This window comes from Ovis aries, chromosome 10, assembly GCF_016772045.2.
Source record: "Ovis aries strain OAR_USU_Benz2616 breed Rambouillet chromosome 10, ARS-UI_Ramb_v3.0, whole genome shotgun sequence".
Classification (NCBI taxonomy): domain Eukaryota; kingdom Metazoa; phylum Chordata; class Mammalia; order Artiodactyla; family Bovidae; genus Ovis; species Ovis aries.
This window is the reverse complement of record NC_056063.1, coordinates 69,391,480-69,412,077: the sequence shown is the minus strand read 5'-3', so window position 1 is coordinate 69,412,077 and position 20,598 is coordinate 69,391,480. Positions and strand designations below refer to the sequence as shown.

The 20,598-nt window shown below is 41.0% G+C and overlaps 1 protein-coding gene across 1 annotated transcript in view; it reads right to left on the bottom strand.

Moving 5' to 3' along the window:
* Positions 1-20,598, bottom strand: part of GPC6 (glypican 6) — a 1,226,659-nt gene that overhangs the window by 115,524 nt on the left and 1,090,537 nt on the right. Inside the window, exon 5 of the mRNA XM_004012201.5 lies at positions 4,958-5,088. Coding sequence (XP_004012250.2) covers positions 4,958-5,088 — 131 coding nt within the window. The remainder of the gene's footprint in view (positions 1-4,957; positions 5,089-20,598) is intronic.

The window sequence follows — 20,598 nt, the reverse complement described above, 5'->3', positions numbered from 1 at the left end:
GCAACGTGGTCTCTGGAGTCAGCCACTCCTCTGTGTACTCCTTCACACACCAGGAGACCTTTGTAAGTTCCCTAACTTTTCTGAGCCTTAGATTGTGTATCTGGAAAATAAGGCAGAAGACCTATCTCATTGCAAGCACTATTATAAATATTATATAATATAAACCATGTAATGCACAGTAGAGTCCTGGCAGTAAGTGTTCAACAAATATGAGCTGCCAGTTATAAACATTGCTGCTTTACTTAAAAAGGCTCTAGGAATGACTTCCATGAGTAACTGCTGTAATAAGGTAAATGATTTTCCAAGGAGAAGTTGCCAGTCAAACCTGGAGTAAGAAGTGATTTTAATTTGTAAGCTTCACAGCTCTCAGGGTGTCTGGCCCCTTGCATTTAGGAAAGAGCTTCTGGTTAGATCAGAAGCTCTCTATCAGAAATTAACCTAGTCACTGGTTATGTGAATGTTCCATCCAAAGATTGGAAATTCAGAATTTCCAATTTGACAGGACTGTTTATCAAAAATGACTGAGGGTTCTTTGGCAAAAGGAAAAATTTAGCCATCTGGTTCTGTTCCTAGCGAGAATGTAGATTTTAGACTTGAGTTCATGCATAATTTCATGGATTTGGCTTATATGGAAAATGAAGCTACATGTTTGCGAATTCCATTTACTTGAAGAAATGAAACCTTTTTCAGAACATGTCCACTCCATCAGCAGATCCTGTTGGTGTTTCCTGCTAAATTTGTCCAATTTCAGCCACTTACTCATCCTCCCCTCCACTATATTAAAAGTTGGTTTTGGTCCTTTCTCCATACTGTCCTCGAGATCAGACGCCGCCTCCCACTCTTCTTTCCTGCAGAGCTTAGCTTAGCTGTCCTTCTCTTGTTTCTTCTTCCTAACTCGCTGCATCTTCTTTTCTTTACATCAAGACTGTGTGACTCTGTGTGCGCATGGGCTCAGTCATGTCTGACTCTTTGCAATCACGAACTGCAGCCTGCCAGGTTCCTCTGTCCATGGGATTCTCCAGACAAGAAAACTGAAGCGGATTGCCATTTCCTTCTTCAGGGGATCATCCCAACCCAGGGACTGACCTGTATCTCCTGCGTTCGGGCAGGTCCTTTACCGTCTGAACCACCAAATGAACTTACTTACAAATCAGAAAGAGACTCACAGACTTAGAGGAATGAACTTACGGTTGCTGGGGGGAAGGGATAGTTAGGGAGTTTGGGATAAATATGCATGCACTGCTACATTTAAAATGGATAACCAACAAGGACCCACTCCAACAGGGAACTCTGCTCAATGTTATGTGGCAGCCTGGATTGGAGGGGAGTTTGGGGGAGAATGCATACATGTATATGTATGACTGAGTCTCTTTGCTGTTCAACTGAAATTATCACAACATTGTTAATTGGCTATACCCCAACACAAAATTTTAAAAAGTTAAAAAAAAATAACATTAGTTGGTTTCTAGGCAATAGATTTGAGAGGGATAGATAGCTGCTTCCCAGCCCCCTCCCCCCACGCCACCCCCGCCCAGGAAAGAAAGAAAATAGATTTTCATGGAACTCCCAAATATGCTATTTTCTCAATAGGTGATAGAACTTTGGAGCGTTTTTCTTTTACACAGCTTAACACAAGCTCCCAGGCAGCGCTCAGTTCAGTTGCTCAATCCTGTCTGACTCTTTGTGGCCCCATGAATCACAGCATGCCAGGCCTCCCTGTCCATCACCAACTCCCGGAGTTTACTCAAACTCATGTCCATTGAGTCGGTGATGCCATCCAGCCATCTCATCCTCTATTGTCCTCTTCTCCTCCTGCCCCCGATCCCTCCCAGCATCAGAGTCTTTTCCAATGAGTCAACTCTTCGCCTCAGCTGGCCAAAGTATTGGAGTTTCAGTTTTAGCATCAGTCCTTCCAATGAGCACCCAGGACTGATCTCCTTGAGAAAGGGCTGGTTGGCTAGTGGTGAAGAACTCGCCTGCCAATGCAAGAGACATAAGAGATGCGGATTCAATCCCTCGTGGGAAAGATCCCCTGGAGAAGGAAATGGCAAGCCACTCCAGTGTTCTAGCTGGGAGAATCCATGGACAGAAGAGCCCAGCAGGATACGAATGAAGTGACTTAACACAGACGCAACCAAAGCGCACTAAAGCCTGGAAGTTAGGGTTATGAAACTCTCAGCCCCTCTCATCTTTCAAAGAGAGAGAGAAAGGGGCCCAGGCCAGATTCTTTCTCACCCTATTTTCTACCAGTGCTCCTGAAAAGTCCAAAGCTAGTTTGATTCACACTCAGCCAAGGAGACCTCGTCAGATTCCACGGGTTTCTTTCTGCTCTGTAATTTTTCCCCACCACCTCTTTCTCCTTGATTATATTTGAAATCTTCTTCACAAAGGACTTTAAATACTGAAGAGAGTTAAACATGCAGCTCTTTGTCTGACATATTTTTGTATGAATGACTTTCAGTTAAAATGCAATCACTCCATCATCAGCTTTTAAAGGACCGGTGCAGTTTTGGGTAGTGTTTCAGAACAGGGAGACTGGTAAAAAAGAACAGAAGGGCATTGTGTGGTCATCAGTGTGGATAAAAGGGGTGATGAAGGGAAGGCTGGAGACTCATTTCAAACTTTTAAATTTTGCTTAAGGTGGGTCCTATTTGTTTTCAGCTGGGTGGGGATAAATAAAAATTGTGCACTTCCATTTCCTGGCTATTGTAAATAGTGCTGCAATGACCATTGGGGTGCACATATCTTTTCAAATTATGGTTTTCTCTGAATATATGCCCTTGAGTGGGATTGCTGGGTCATATGGTTGCTATACTTTTAGTTTTTTAAGGAACCTCTATACTGTTCTCTGAGGGCTTCTCAAGTGGCTCAGTAGTAAAGAAGCTGCCCTCCAATGCAGAAGACACAGGAGACACGGATTTGATCCCTGGGTAGGGAAGATGCCCTGGAGAAGGAAATGGCAATCCACTCCAGTATTCTTACCTGGAAAATCCTATGGACAGAGGAGCTTGGCAGGCTATAGTCCAGGGGGTCGCAGAGAGTTGGATATGACTGAGCACACACAGGTACACACACACACATACACACTCACACACACATGTATACTGTTCTCCATAGTGGCTGTATCAGGTTTAATTCCCACCAACAGTGTAGGAGGGATTCCTTTTCTCCACACCCTCTCCAGGATTTATTGTTTGTAGATTTTTTGATAATGACCATTCTGACTGATATAAGGTGATACCTCATTGTCATTTTGATTTGCATTTCTCTAATAATGAGTATTGTTGAGCATCTTTTCAGGTGCCTACTGGCCTGTATGTCTTCTTTGGAGGAATGTCTATTTAGATCTTCCACCCACTTTTTGATTGGGTTATTTGTTTCTTTTTTATATTGAGCTGTATAAGCTGTTTGTATATTTTGGAGATTAATCCCTTGTCAGTTGCTTTTATAATTTTTTTGCAAATATTTTTGCAAATATTTTGCAAATATTTTCTCCCATTCTGAGGGCATGGGAGCAACTTAAATGTCCATCAACAGAGAAACGGATAAAGAAGAGGTGGCACTTATATACAGTGGCATATTGCTCAGCCATAAGAAGGAACAAAATAATGAACGAAATAATAAAAACAAAGTAATGCCATCTGTAGCATCATGGATGGACCTAGAGACTGTCATACTGAGTAAAGGAAGTCAGACAGAGAAAGACAAATATCATGTGATATCACTTAGTGGATTCTGAAAAAAGAGGACAAGCGAACTTATCTACAAATCAGAAATAGAGTGACGGATGTAGAAAACAAACTTCTGGTTACCAGGAGGTAAGAGGGGGAGTGATAAATTAGAAAATTGGGATAGACATATACATAACACTACTGCTAACTACTAAGTCGCTTCAGTTGTGTCTGACTCTGTGCGACCCCATAGATGGCAGCCCACCAGGCTCTGCCATCCCTAGGATTCTCCAGGCAAGAACACTGGAGTGGGTTGCCACTTCCTTCTCCAATGCATGAAAGTGAAAAGTGAAAGTGAAGTCGCTCAGTCGTGCCTGACTCTTAGCGACCCCATGGACCACAGCCCACCAGGCTCCTCCGTCCATGGGATTTTCCAGGCAAGAGTACTGGAGTGGGATGCCATTGCCTTCTCCATACATAATACTATATATAAAATAAATAACTAATAAGGACCTACTGTAGACCACAGGGAACTCCATCTACTCAATGCTTTGTAATGGCCTGTATGGAAAAAGAATTTTGAAAAGAGGGGATATATGCATATATATGACTGATTCACTTGGCTGCACCTGAAACTCACAACACTGTAAATCAACTACACTCCAATAAAGTTTTTCTAAAAATTTTAAAAATTGTGCACTTGATATTTATGTTCTGCAGCTGAAAATCCAGAATCTGTCTTGTTTGATTTATAAAAACTTACTAGTTTTTAAAAATGTGTGTTTGACTTTATACAAAATGGCATTTTCTTCTGACGATTCATTAATGAGGGTTACATTATCGTCTTAAAAAAGAAAGTCAGATGGAATGTTTAATCATTTACGAGTGAACACAGGGAACATTTGCCTGGTTTGCGCAGCTGAGGGCATAATTAGAAGTTCCTAGAGAGAGAGAATAGGTGAGGGTGTGCAGAAATCACAACCATTAAAAAGAAAATTTCCCCCAAATTGCTCACAAATGTGAGGGATTAGTCAATATACTTGGGGCTCTCTAAAACTTTTTAGCAGCCAATAATTTCTTCATGATTGAGGAACTGCAAAGGAAAAGCTTATTTCCTTTCTCAATGCCATTTTGTTAGACAGTTTTAATGAAGTAGCAAATTTGCCATGTGACAGGAAAAGCTCACGGACACCATATTAGAGTTTATAATCCCAGTCGATGTATCTAGTTACTTCATTTTTAGATGACTACCCTTTGCTTATTAGATAAATAACTAAGGCAAATACCTTTGCAGACACTTGCATGCTGTTTTCCTGCATGTTCATAATGGCTTCAGAGATCTTGACGTCTATTGGGTCCATGACTGACTCAATGTTGAACGGTCCTTCCAGTCGCTCTGCCACCAAGAGCATGGCATCTGTTAAAATATAGGAACATGATTGATTTGAGAACTGGGAACTCCAGCTTCTAACCTGTATTGCAACACTTCCCACATGACTGGCTGAAAAATGATCACTCATTCAAATTTGGTATTCACTTTTATATAGTTCAAAATGGAATGGATGACTCAGTCTTAAAAGAGTATTTTATTTCACTTGAAGGTTTAAAACTATTTTACAAGTGTAGAACCTGGCCCCAAAATGAGAAAGTAAGTTCAAATTAAAAGAGTTGAATATACCTAACGCTTTCAAGTGAAGTTTAAAAAAAATTAGATCAGGTTCAAAAGTGGAGTTAATCTCTTTTCTTCTGGAGTATGGCGAACATGGAGACTATCGAAGTGTAAATTTGAGAGTCCGGAGGATACTAATGTCAAGACTCAAGCATAACTAGGTGGAGGAAGCATTGCTAGATTTTCCAAGAACAGACTTATCTCTACTTGGTGCTGTCACTGTATCTAGCATGCCCTTTTTTAACACCTTGTTATGCTTTAGGAATAGAGAAACTTCTCTTACTTGGTTTTTCTCCAGTCAAGAATACTGGAGTGGGTAGCGATTCCCTTCTCCAGGGTGTCTTCCCAACCCAGGGATTGAACCTCGGTTTCCTGCATTGCAGGCTGATTCTTTACTGTCTGAACCACCAGGGAGGTCTCTGGTTTTTCACATTCAAGGCTTATTACCGCGTCTGTCACATTGTAAACTTTCAAAAATGTCTATGAGATGATACTGGATTGAAGTACAGCTTGGGAAGATTTAGTTTTCTGGAGAAGATCATCACAATGATAAGGAGGTGACAGCTATGAAATAGGAGTGAGTTGCTCTGGGTTCCCAACCCTGCCACGAACACCTGGATGACTATGGGAGAAATCTCTAGCTCACTGGGCCAAAGATTAGCGAAGTGTGTGAAGGGACCTAGGATGAGGACTCTCCCAGTGTCTATAATGAGTGATAAGGAGGACCATTCCTTTGCCCTTTGCCACTGCAAATTGGCCCAGTTTGGTAACCGGCATAGTTTGCTAACTTGTCTCCATCAGGACTGTGGAATCGAACTTTCTGTATGATGAAATTGTGGCTACTGAAACTTGAAATGTGACAAATGTGACTGAATAATTAAATGGTGAATAAATTATTTTCCCTTTAACTAATTTAAATATAATCAACACTGTCCACTTGGGACCAGCAGCTACAATGAAAGACAGAACAGTCTAGACTTTTAACATGTTGCCTCAAAATTTGTCAGGGTTTTCAATTGGTAAAGCACTTGGAAACAAATCTTAAAATGTTGCCCCTTCCAAATTAATACATGTTTATCATCAGACACTTAGAAAATATAGAAAAGAAAAATGAAGGAGAGAAATACACCCACAATCCCACTTCCCAGAATAACACTATAAACACTTTGGTATATGCCCTATGTTGTTGTTTTTTTCCCCTCTGTGCATGAATATTTTAAGCATGTAACTGAAAATATACTGTGCAGATATTGTATAATCTGCTTTCTAAATGTAATATATTATTAATGTAACATACTGTTTATAGTAGCTGCTTCGTAGCATTGGTGTGAAGAAAACAAATTTTATTTTTATTACATATCCTACCATGCTCCACCAAAGGCCAACATCAAAAATTTTTCAGGGTTATAAGTAGGTATGAATTAGGCAACGAATTTTTATAAGAAAAGACTGTCTGGGAAGCAGAGTCACGTTTTTAAAGGGCACCAGGGTTTGTGAAAAACATCAGCTTTGACAGTATCAACAGGCTCTCTCGGCCAGACCTCACACCTGGGTCCTTGATTTCCTCCCTATGGAATGATGGAGACTAGAAGCATCGAGAGCCACACTAGAAAATCAGGGAGGTCCTGCTTCCATCCCCACCCCCAGGGCTTGGTCCATATTGCTCTCATGGACACAGTGACATGGAAAACTGAAGTGTGAACAAAGACTCATTTTTCTGACCCCCCCCCCCTCCCTTATCACAGACCTATCTGTGAATGTCACATCGGAACCTTACAACAAAGTAGTCATTTCTCTGAATCTTAATCACCTAATTGTCTGGCAACTAATGCTCTTGAACTGTGGTGCTGGACAAGACCCTTGAGAGTCCCTTGGACTGCAAGGAGATCCAACCAGTCAATCCCAAAGGAAATCAACCCTGAATATTTATTGGAAGGACTGATGCTGAAGCTGAAACTCCTGATGCGAAGAACTGACTCATTTGAAAAGACCCTGATGCTGCGAAAGATTGAAGGCGGAAGGAGATGGGTCGGCAGAGGATGAGACGGTTGGATGGCATTGCTGACTCAGTGGACATGAGTTGGAGCAAACTCAGGGAGACAGTGAAGGACAGGGAAACTTGGCGAGCTGCAGTCCATGGGGTCGCAAAGAGTCAGACATGATGGAGCAATGGAACAACAATGGACAGAGGATGCAAACTGTTTGGTTGTAGTATTTGGATATCAAAGATGTTTTGGGGGATTTTCCTAGTGACCCCTTGCTTTCACTGCTGAGGGCATTGGTTCCATCCTTGGTAGGGAAACTAAGACTCTGCTAGCTGTAGGGCAAGTCCTCCCCCCACCAAAAAAAGATGTCTTCTCCTTTAAGTTTTGTCTGTTTATTTACTTATTTGGCTGCCCCGGTCTTAGTTGTGGCACAGGGATCTTCGATCTTCACTGCGGCATGCGGGATCTTTCAGTTGCATCCTATGGGAACTTTAGTTGCAGCATGCAGACTCTTAGTTGCAGTATGTGAGATCTAGTTCCCTGACTAGGGATCAAACCCAGGTCTCCTGCATTGGGAGAGTGAAGTCTAAGTCCCTGGACCACCAAGAAAGTCCTTCCTTTAAGGCTTTGAAAGTTGCCCTGAAAGTTGCTTTGTTTCTTTCACGTTTTTATATCTATTTTGTGTATTTATAAAAATAATCCCCTATATTGTTAGACTCTGCAAGAGGCTTTTTGATGAAGATTAATTACGACAAATGAGCAAGTTTCACTAGACAGGAAAATGATCGTCGCTCAGTCATGTCCAACTCTTTGCAACCCATGGACTGTGGCTTCTCTGTCCATGGAACTCTCCAGGTAAGAATATTAGAGTTGGTAGCCATTCCCTTCTTCAGGGGATCTTCCTGACCCAGGGATGGAATCTGGGTCTCCTGCATTGCAGGCAGATTCTTTACCATTTGAGCCACCTGGGAAGCCCGTGATTCTCTAGACAGGTGTCTCCTGCCATTATAATAGAAGGACAAGGAATCCTTTTAAAGGAAAAAGAATTGGTCCTAGGGAATCATCCACCATATGCAGTTAAAGGAACTGATAATTATGGGATCCTTAATTGTATGTTTTAGATAAGTATTTGGATAAATCATTACACAAAAAGTACTGGCCTATCACGGAATATTTATCCAACAGGAATGGGTTGAGTTGAGACAGTAATAACATTAGCTGTATCGGATGTCTGTAGTCAGTTGTGCTCTGGGTAGAAAGGACGAGCTTTGCGTTGGATCATCAGGTCTCAGTATATTGTCTCAGTTTGCAACAACGGGGTCTAAGATATCTCTGAGAAGTTTCTCTGGTTTAAATTAAACCAGTCCCTTCTCTACCTGACATTCCCCTCAATAGGTAAGGCACAAAGCCGTTCGATTCATATCATAAAGTCAAGGAGTTTCTCTTGGGTGATTTCACTCTTTAGTTCCCTGTTCCTCCCTCACCACAGAGCTCAGCTTTTTGCTTCCTGGATCTGCAAACTCAGCTCCTCTTTTTTGACCCCATTTGCCTCCTTGACTTTGGAGATAGGCCAACCTACTGATGATTCTGTTTATTAAACATGTAACCAAATGGCCATATTCATTCAAATTGCTTGGCCTTGAAGTTCCATTTTTCATCTCGATTCATTTGCCTCTTACACAAATTAATTTAAGGTGATACATTTTTGCTGTAAATAAATATATATTAATTGATCTTTTAAAATTTATTTATTATCGAAGTATAGCTGATTCACTATGTTACTTTTGGTATACAGCAAAGTGATTCACTTATACATACATATGCATGCACTTTTTTCATATTCTTTTCCTTCATGGTTTATTACTGGATATTGACTATAGTTTCTTGTGCTATATAGTAAGATCTTGTTGTTTATTTTATATATAGTAGCTTATTTTCCTTTTAATTTAGACCACCAGTCAGAATATGCTACTTTAAGCTATCTGGTTTAGGCTATTACTAATTTTTTTAAAATGCATTAAAAAATCACTTTACTAAGGAAAATTAGATTTTCCTTTGAAGACTCAAAGATTGACTTGAAACCTCAGAACCATTATTAAGAGTAGCAATGTTCATGGTGTTAACCATACTGTATTGTACCCTGAAACATTTGTTAAGAGGGTGGATTTCATGTTATGTGTGTGTGTGTTTTTTTTTTCAACCACAACACACAAAGAATGGTGGCTCAGATGGTAAAGAATCTGCCTGCAGTGCGGGAGACCTGGGTTCGATCCTTGGGTTGGAAAGATCCCCTGGAGGAAGGCATGGCAACCCACTCCAGTATTGTTGCCTGGAGAATCCCCATGGACAGAGGAGCCTGGCGGGCTACAGTTCATAGGGGTGCAAAGAGTCAGACACAACTGAGCGACTATGCATAGCACATTGTGTTGATCAACTACAGAAGTTCTTATTAACTGAATTATCTGTTGATAAATCATTAACTAGCATAAATATACACCAATATACTGAAACGCTGTGTTGCTTTCATAAAGAAATACATGCATTCTTCCAAATCCTGGAAAAGTGCAGATAAAATTGTGTGGAAATATTTGGATAAAGTAACATGTGTGCAATGATTATAGCCATACCCAGGTTTTTGGTTCAAATTAGAACAAGGCTAGCAGAGGAAAGTAAGTACTGGTTTTCTGGACTTAAAATTTTCTATTACAAAGTTGTTTGTGAAAACAGGTTGGTTGACAGAGGGCCAGATAAACAGGAGGATAAAGGGGCAACAGAGGATGAGCTGGTTGGATGGCATCACCGGCTCAGTAGACATGACTTTGAGCAAGCTCCAGGAGACAGTGAAGGACAGGAAAGCGTGGCATGCTGAGATTCATGGGATTGCAAAGAGTCAGACACGACTTCGCAGTCGAACAACACAGCAACAACAGACAACCATAAGTAGAAAAAAAAGTATGTCTCCTTACAATATAATCATCCCTGCCCCCAACCAATTCCTCTTTTCCATTGTTCTAAATATACATGACAGGATTCCCCAGGGTCACAAAAAGGAAAGCAGCTTTTCAGAAAATTCCTCTAACATTTTGTGTTTCCATGTAGAGGTTATGCTCACAGTAACTGCCTTTAGGAGTCTAGTTTAGACACACTGCAAGGTGAGAAAGTGGCAGTGAAGGGCAGCCTGAGTCCTCAGCGCTGGGACTTGGAACAGGCCTGCAAGCGGATGGTGGCTCTTTCTCGTGCCCCAGACCCCAGATGGTGACAGGATCTGCGTGGTACATCCGTGGTCCACTGAGCAGCCAAGCGCATCCCTGCTTGACTGGTGTGCCTCCCACCTGCTGGGCAAGTCTGTCAGCAGTCAAGTTCCCTAAGTATCAGGAGAGTCTTTTCTCTCCTTCGGGGCCAGGGAAACCATGCCTCTCTCTCCTCCCAAAGCAAAGAAAACACACAAGACTTTTATGACACCAAGGCAGTAGTTGGTAAGTTTCTCTGAAACCAATTAAGTCAGAACATGGTCATAACTTCCTCCAGAGGCTGCCATCCTATGCTATCTTAATTATCTCCGTGCCATTTATATTTTGAAATATTTGGAACATTATTTTTAACTATGCTCTTGGAGCTGTTATCTATTGCCAATTAAACTAGGCCAGTTCGAGTATGTCAGCTAATGACCAGCTGGTCCTTTCTGTGCATAGCTTCCATGTTGTCCACGTTTTGTCTCTCTTTAAACAAGACTATTGTCTTGCTCAAGCAGTATACATAACTTTTGTTTCTAATGTTATTTAGATGGAGTAGAAGTAACTGGGGGCTTCCCGGGGGGCTTAGTGGTGAAGAATCAGCCTGCCATGCAGGAGACTCAGGTTTGCTCCCTGGGCCGGCAAGATCCCCTGGAGGAGGAAACGGCAATCCACTCCAGTATTCTTGCCTGAGAAATCCCATGGACAAAGGAGCCTGGCGGGTCACAAAAGAGCTGGACACAACTTAGCGAGTAAATAACAACAGAAGTAGCTGGTATCTTGGCATAAGGTTTTGATGCACAGAGATATGATGACCCCTTTAGCACAGAGGCATGTGTAGCTCAGCAAGAATGTGCCCACTCAAAGGGTGCAGGCAAAGCTGTACCTCTGGGTCAAGGCATGCCACTCACGTCAGCATGGACTTTCTGGTTAGGAGTGAGGAAACCCAACTCTGGTTAGACGGAGTCAAGTGACTCAGTTTCCATTTAGGTTCATCCATTAAAAGTCTGAGAATAACATGTGTCACTTAATTCACAGAGTCCCATTTTCTTCATCTACAAAGTAGAGATTATGACAACCTCTACCTATAGTGTGCATGAGGAATCAAAAGAGACAGTGCCTGGAAAGACGTTAGCACAAGGCCTGGTGCGCAACAAAGGTTAGCAGCTATATGACACTATCTCTGGGCAGTGGAAGAAGAAAGGAGAGGACCAACTGGCAAGATATTTTGGTGGATGTATTGACAGCAAGTGATGTGAGGAGCTGGGTCGTAAAATACACATGACTGACTTTAAGATGTATAACTGGTACTCTTTTGTATGTTAAATTAATATTTTCATAATAGCTGCTTTTTGATGGATGAGTTCATTATACCAAGAGATACAAAACTGCAGTGTTTTCTCACATGGTGCCCCTTTGCCAATTAAGGATCACTATAAATTCTGACCCACTTTCCATCGAGGTGCGTGTGTGTGTGTGTGTGTGTGTGTGTGAGTGTAGCTCAGTCGTGTGTCCAACTCTTTGTGACCCCATAGACTGTAGTCTACCAGGTTCCTCTGTCTATAGCATTTTCTGGGCAAGAATACCTGGAGTGGGTTGCCATTTCCCGCTCCAGGAGATCTTCCCAACCCAGGGATCGAACTCACATCTCTTGTGTCTCCTGCACTGGGAGACAGGTTCTTTACCACTGGCACAACCTGGGAAGTAGAGGTGGGGTTTATATCCCATCCCCCTAAATCAGGGTGGGCTCTGTCACTGCAGTGACTAAAAGAGCATGCAGCGCAAGGGACACCTGATTTCTGGAGCAGGAAATTATCAGACTGCAGCTTCCACTTTCTCTCTTGTGAGACTCTATCTGAGGTCCCCATGCTGGTCTGGCCACATGTAGGCACTCCAGGGGATAGTCCCTACTAGGCCCAGGTTACTAGCCATGCTTGCTGTTATGGACAAAATACTTGAGTGCTCCCAATAATTCATATGTTGACACCTAATCCCCTAGGTGATGGCATTTAGGGGTGGGGCCTTTGGGAGGTGATTAGGTCGAGAGGCCTGAGCCTTCGTGAATGGGATTAGTGTCCTTATTAAAGGACCCACATGGCTCCCCTGTCCTCCCCAGCACGTGAGGACACAGTGAGGGTGGCGGTCTGTGGACCAGGGCGCAGACTTCACCTGACACACGATCCACCAGTGTCTTGACCTTGAACTTTCCAGCACTCAGAACTGTGAGAGAGATGCTTTCTGTTTCAGCCACTCAGTCTTTGATATTTTTGTTAGAGCAGCTCCAGTGGACTAAGACTCCTGCCAGGGTGCCAGGCATGTGAGTGAGGCCAACTCGACCAGTCCATGTACCAGCTGATTACCACCTAGTGACGCCACGTGGGGCAGAAGAATGAGCTAGCCAAGGCTTCCCAAATTCCTGATTCACTGTTCTGTAGTTTATAATAATACCATTGTTGTTTTAAGCTGCTAAATTTAGGGATAATTTATTTTGTAGCAACAGAATACTGGAGTAGCCCAATATTTACAAAATACTCGGGGATGTTTTTCCTATAATTTATTTGACAGGATTCAAATTATTCAGATCTCTAGTCAATTAATATTTGACAGACAACATTAATGATGCAGCCCCTGTTTCCAACCACTAAAGTGAAAGTGTTAGTGGCTCAGTTGTGTCAGACTGTTTGCGACCCCATGGGCTGTAGCCCACCAGGCTCCTCTGTCCATGCAATTCTCCAGGCAAGAATACTGGAGTGGGTAGCCAGTCATTTCTCCAGGGGATCTTTCGCACCCAGGGAACATTCAAAAAGAACCGTTCTAAGCCTGCACTGTGTTTCAATACAGTGTTACATTACGTCAATGCAGGGTTGACTAGTCTCAGAATCAGCTGTTTCCCCTGGGATGTGAGCGGGAGCTAGCAAGACAGAGAGCAGGTTTGGAAGAAGGTAAAGATCTAGATTTTTCTCTAAGTGCTTGACTTTATGAAGAGCAAAGTCTCTGACACAAGGAACCAGCCATTATCTCTGATCTCTGGATGGCATTGGATTAAAACCATCTTGCTGCAGGGACTCCCGAAGGCTTTGTGCCTCTGGGATAGAAATATTAAGTAGGATTTCATATGATTAGACACATCTTTTAAATTTATCTTTTGATAAAAGGAGATGTAAAATCGGAAATAACTTTGTTGAATGCTACTAATTATAACCTGGAGGAAAGTGATTTTCAAAATGTTTTAGGGGAGGCAGGAAGAGAAAGACTTTCTTTTAAAATGAGATGTTATTAATCTTTGTGTAAGTAACAACAGAGTAGAAATAATTTTTGAAAGTTCAGTGTGAAGGGGTGGGGAAACAGATGTGTGTGTGCGTGCTTGCACGTGTGTGTATGTGCACACGCTCGCATGCATGCTTAGCCATGTCCAACTGTTTGTGACCCCATGGAGCGTAGCCCACCAGGCTCCTCTGTCCATGGAATTCTCCATGTAAGAATACTGCAGTGGGCTGCCATTCCCTTCTCCAGAGGGATCTTCCCAACTCAGGGATCGAACCCGGGTCTTTTGCATTAGTAGGAGGATTCTTTGCCATCTGAGCCACTCGGGAAGCCTGGGGAAATGGATAGACATGGTCAAAAGGTACAAACTTCCAGTTATAGGAATAAGTCCTGAGGATGTGGTATACAGGCACAGTGAATATACTTAACGGAATTGTATTGAATACCCGAAAGCTGCTAAGAGAGTAAATTTTAAAAGTTCTCACCACATATGAACACATACACAAAGGGTAACTATGTGAGGCAATGAATGTGTTAGCTAAGTTCATTCTGACAATCATTTTGCAAAATACCCATGTATTACACCATCATGCTATACGCCTTAAACTTACACAATGTTATATGTCAATTATATCTTGATAAAGCTGGAAAAAAAATAAAAGTTCAGTTGAAGTAAGCTTAACCTAATAAATATCTGTTACGTGCCAAGGAGTGTCCCTATGGCACTATGAATTGCTGGCCTCAGGGGCTGGGGCAGAGAAACAGTGCAAGATTGCAGCTTTGTGGTGTTTAGAATCTTTTTGAACTGACAAAGATAAAATACATTAACATTAAAAATATATTTTTCTTTCTTTGGGGGAAGTTTGAATGTCAATAATAACACGTCCTTTCAAAGTTCTCATTAAATCTTTAAAATTTGTCCTAATAATCTACTCTTGGAAAAAGAAATCTATAAGCACAATCTACTTTCTTGCTTTATCAGAAGTCCATAGGGCCCTGTTTCGCTTTTCTTTAGAAGCAGTGCTTACTCTTTCTTATATCTGCAGTACCATGGTTTAAACTTAACTAAGATATTTTTTCCCAGTGAGAAGCAGACAAAAGAATTTTTTTAAAAAAATCAAGCTATTTTAAAAGCACCCAGGGGAATTCATTCATTGGCACTCAGTTACTCATCAATAGTAGTAATAATAATAATAACAATAGTAAAAACTGCTTCAGTGTTTCTGTATTGACTCTTTTATGACGGAGTCATGACTGGGAAGCAGGGCTCGGCTTTACTCTGTGGCTTGCTGGGGACGGCTACACTGAGTTATAGAGACTTTATATGTGTGTTGGTTGCTCAGCTGTGTCTGACTCTTTGCGATCTCGTGGACTATAGCTCGCCAGGCTCCTCTGTCCATGAGATTTTCCAGGCAAGAATTCTGGAGTGGATTGCCATTCCCTACTCCAAGAGATCTTCCAACCCAGGGATTGAACCCAGGTCTCTTGCATTGCAGGGAGACTCTTTACTGTCTCAGCCACGAGGGAAGAAGCCCTTGCTTTCACTCAAATCAATTAATTAAAATTCTTGTGAGATCTTGGACAGGAATGAGTTTCAGGAGAACCCAGCTAGGGGGACTGATGGATACACCGAGCAGCAGGCAGACAGGACCTGAATAACCAGGAGACAGTGCAGCTTTGAGAGCAGAAAATTGGAACTTCCCTGGTCAGAAAGTCCATACCACATTTTAGGGGGTTTTTTGTTTTTCCTTATTAAAGACAGTGTTAATTTTAAAAATGCATTGCTCTATAGGGATATAACTGATATAAAGCAAAATTCACATAGTAAAGTATGCAATTGAATTCATTTTAACAAATGTCTGCCTCCATGAAACCACCAAAAGGTTACAGTTAAAAATTTTTTTTTTCGCTTTTGATGTTTAAGGCAATTCTGTGGTTAAGACATTTTCGTTTGTAGAATTTTGATTCGTAAGAACCACCAAACAATGAAAATATGTATCTCTCTCTGGACTATATTCTTATTTTTCTCACTAATCACTCTCCCACTCTGGTCTTGCTGCTCTGTAATCTCTTCCCTGACATTGCCAGCAGAACTGTCTTTTAAAAATGCAAATCTGATGAGGTCACTGCCTCGCTCTAAAGGTTGCCACTGCCTTCAGGATAAAGTCTGAACCTCTTAACCCGACATAAGAAAGGCCCTTCATAAGCTGGTCTCTGCCCCCTTGGCAGCCCTGCCTATGACCACCCCCGATGTCCTCAACCCTCTCCCTACACAAGAACTCCCCCACTTTGAGCGCCATCAGAATTTTTCAAGGACACTGAAGTTGTCACCAAGGTCCCACACGGACCCAATCCAACAGGAAATCGATGACACACAAGTTGTTCTGAACACAGCCTGTTCTCATTTTACCTACTCAAGAACTTCCAAGGGTTCAGGTTTAAAAAGAGGCTCCTAATCAGATTCCACCTCTCCCTTCTCATTCATTTCTCACTACTCAACATGTCCTGTGGTTTCCTGCTATTACAAATAATGCCACAGTGAATATCCTTGTACATAATTCATTTAGCAAATAAATCTATTGGATAAAGTTTTACAAGGCTGGGTCAAAGATATGGGCATTTAAAATGTTGATGGTTAGTCCTGAAGCTTGGCCCATAAAAGCTGTACCTGTTTACATTTCCAAGAGAAATACATGACCGTGTTTGATTCTTTAAGGCTCCAACTTTTAGATGGACTTAAGATCAAATGCTGGGATCTTTGCCAATCTGATAGGGTAAGAGACTGCATCCCAGTGTGGTTTTAACTTGAATTTCCCTCATGGTAAGTAAGGTTGAACATATTTCCCTCATGGTAAGTAAGGTTGAACATCCTTTAATGTGTTTAAAAGCCACTTCAATTGGTTTTTTCCTTCATATTCTCTGTTCACTTACTTTTCTATTGGATTATTAATTTTTTCATATTGATATCAAGGAATTTCTTAAAAAATAAAGGTACCAGTCCTTGGGTGATGTGAGTTATCATTTCCTCTAGTTGCTGTTTATCTTTTGACTTTGTTCATGGTGGGATTAAAAAAAATTATTTATTTATTTTAATTGGAGGATAATTACTTTACCAAATTGTGATGGCTTTTGCCATACATCAGTATGAATCGGCCATAGTGTTTCAGGTTCAGGTGTTCATGTGTCCTGAACACCCTTTCCATCTCCCTCCTCCTGGGGAGGTGGGGACAACCTGTCCCCAGGTTGTCACAGAGGTTTGGCTTTGGGTGCCCTGCTTCATACATCAAACTCTCACTGGTTATCTATTTTACATATAGTAAAGTATACGTTCCAGTGCTATTCTCTCAAATCATCCCACCCTCTCCTTCTCCCACTGAGTCCAGAAGCCTGTTCATTACGTCTGTTTTGCTATGCAGAAATTAAAAAATTTTTAGAGTCAATTTTACGAATCATTTATTTACATTTTTTGATCTTACAGCCTATTTATACAGGCTTTCCAAATTCACCTTTATGACCTCATCTGTGACCACACATATTATCACTCATTGGCTTCCTTTTGTTCCTGGAATACAGGCCAGACCCCTTCCTTTCTCAGGGCCTTTGTACTTACTGTTCATTCCTTTTCCTTGAATACTCTCCCTCTATATAGCTACATATCAGTCTCTTCATTTTCTTCCGGTCTCTACCTAAATGACATTTCTCAGAAAATCGTCTATAACTACGCTACAATCTCCTAGTCACTCTAATCTGACTGCTGTACCCTTCAGAGCACTTAATATTTGCTGAATTATCTTATATATATTTGCTCACCACCCCACGCCCCCACCCTTCACTGTTTTGTAATCCTCAAGAGGGCAGGGACTTTCTTTTTGTTGTTCAGTTTTGTAGTCTCATCCCTTAGAACAATACTAGGATCCTAACAGTTGTTAAATGAATTACTGGAATAAATTTTTAAAATCTTCATTCCCCTCCCCCCCACCCCATAACTTGATATAAACTAACTGGCTCCCCTCCTCCTGTCCTAAAACTACTTCCCCTCTCCTCCCCTGCAGCATACACCATCAAAAATGCCCACAAAACTTTATTAGTGCTGGCCTACAAGATAAATAGGCCCTTGATGGCTTTTGATGTGTTATAAGGTGGATGAAGAGTTTCTATGGGAATCTGGAATCTTATTGTACTTTTTTTATTAGGTAGAAATAACTTTTTAGATCTTTTCTCCTGAAATTGAAAAGTATGGCTGGTTTTCTTTCTGTCAGTGGTCATTTTTAGGTTAATCTAAAAAAAAAAAAAAAAAAAGTTGACATTTTTGGTTTTTCCAAACAAGGTAATTCTGGCTGATTCTCAAGACTCTAAGTTTGCCATTAACTTTCAAAGCAATCTGTGTGATGAATGTCATTTCTGATTCTTTCCTGTAATTTTCCCACATTCACTAAACATCAAATGGATGATCATCCTTTTGCTGTCTTACCAGCCCTGTGTGGTATTTAGGCACTTCCAAAAATACCTTTAGAAAAGACTAGACCACAGCAGTGGTGAGATCTAGCTAAAGAAATCATAATACCACAGAGTGAGGTAAATAATAGAAAATGGAAGTGAACCAATGAAATACCATTTAAAACAGTGAACACATATCTGATTGACAAATAAAACAGGGACAGCCACCTAGAATAATTCAAGAAACTGAAGAGTTAAAGCCAAATAAAAGAGAATTTGATGAAAATAACTGTTTACTTTGAAACCACATCCAGGAAGAGGAGTAGAGAACAAATATACAAAATAATTTAATTCTGAAATCAGTGCAAACAAAGAGACTTATTTTGCTTCCACACTGTAAAGGAAATGCAAATTGTAGGGGGTGAAATAATTCACCTCTAATCCTAGCACAGTACAGAAATTAGAACCTACAGGACTCATTTCCAGACATTGGTTTCGTTTTAGTAGAATGATGCATTGCATTTCATAAAAATATAATATATTCATGTAAGCATCATCTCACTGCTATAACTTTGAGATGTTTAGATACATCACAAGCCATAAAGACTGGGCCTTATAAATCATGAATCTGATGGACATTAAAGTGTATACTACCAACCGTAACCCTTTATTTAAACTTTTATTGCCGATTCTTCATATGAATAATTTTTTATGTCATTTGTAGCTAGGGATATTCAAATAATTCACATTCACCAATCAGTCTTTGCTTTGATGATGAATCAGAGGATTTAAGGGGGTAAGGAGCTCTTCAAGATCTTTCTGAAAGAAGTGCATCTTTAAATCCCTAAAGTCTTCTACAGGGTTATGGTATTGAGAGGGTTGACTTGGGCCAACAAATGGGCTTTTTAGGAAACTAGAGCCAAAGAAGAAAAGCAAATCTTTTGATGTAAATAGCAGCTTTTGAACTCAAGATCATTGTTCTCTCTCACTCCATCCATCAAAGGAAACATCGAAATTGCTCAGATAGTATCAATGTGTTTTATTGATATTTTATTTACTTATTAAATTCCAAGTGCTTCACCACTTTTAAAGAGACGATTAAAAGAGAAAACCTAAGATAAAGATAAAGCATTTCAGTCCTGAGTTCTTCTCATTCTTTATTTGCTGCAATTACACTTCTCTCTAAACCTCCCTTAGTTAGTTATAGTGGCTCAGTGGTGTTCGTTTCTCTGCAACCCCATGGACTGTAGCCTGCCAGCCTCCTCTATCATTGGAATTCTCCAGGCAAGAATACTGGAGTGGGTTACCATTCCCTTTTCCAGGGGATCTTCCCAACCCATGGATCGAACTCAGGTCTCCTGCATTTCAGGCAGATTCTTTACCATCTGAGCCACCAAGGAAGCCTAAACCTCCCTTAGAGACACTATTCTTTCAAAGTGGGGCACCACTATCCTGCTTGACAAGCTTGTAAAAGCACACCCATTGCTCCTTACCCTTTATTAACTTGAACACCCTACTTGAGTTACTTTGACTCCCTCACCAGTTTGGATGGTCTTCTTGGTCTCCCTGAGAAGCAGTGTGGAGGCGATGCATGGTGATAGCTGTGTGTCACATGTGCAAGCCTAGGAACCACAGTTGCAGCCTCTATAAGGCAACTTACTTAACTTCTGTGATCCTCGGTATCCTCTGTTATCACAGGGGCTCTTCCTACATCACTGTGTGGATTAGATGCAATACTAGTCACATAGCACAGCAAATGCTTACTATGTATTAAGATTATTCTATCTTTATGGAGACGTGAGTTCCTTTCACTTCCCAACAAAGTTAATACTAAAGGTGTGAATCCATCACTGATGAAGTTGTAAACTTTTGCTGAAAGAGGACAATATTCGAAAAGATACATACAGTCCTATTTACAATAGCCAGAGCATGGACGCAGCCTGAATGTCTATTGACAGAAGAATGGATAAAGAGGATGTGGTACCCAGGTATAATGGAATACTACTCAGCCATGGAAAAGAATGAAATGATGCCATTTGCAGCCACACGGATGAAGCTGGAGATTATCATACTATATGAAGTAAGTCAGAGAAAGACAAACATCATAGGATGTTGTTTCCATGTGGAATCTAAAAAAAAATTATAAAGACAAATATACTTACAAAACAAATAGACTCACAGACATGGAGAACAAACTTACGGTTACCAAAGGAGAAAGGGTTGGGGAGGGATAAATTAGGAGTTTGGGATTAACAGATAGCCACTACTGTATATTAAATACATAAACAATAAGCACCTACTATAGAACACAGGGAACTGTATTTACTATTTTGTAATGA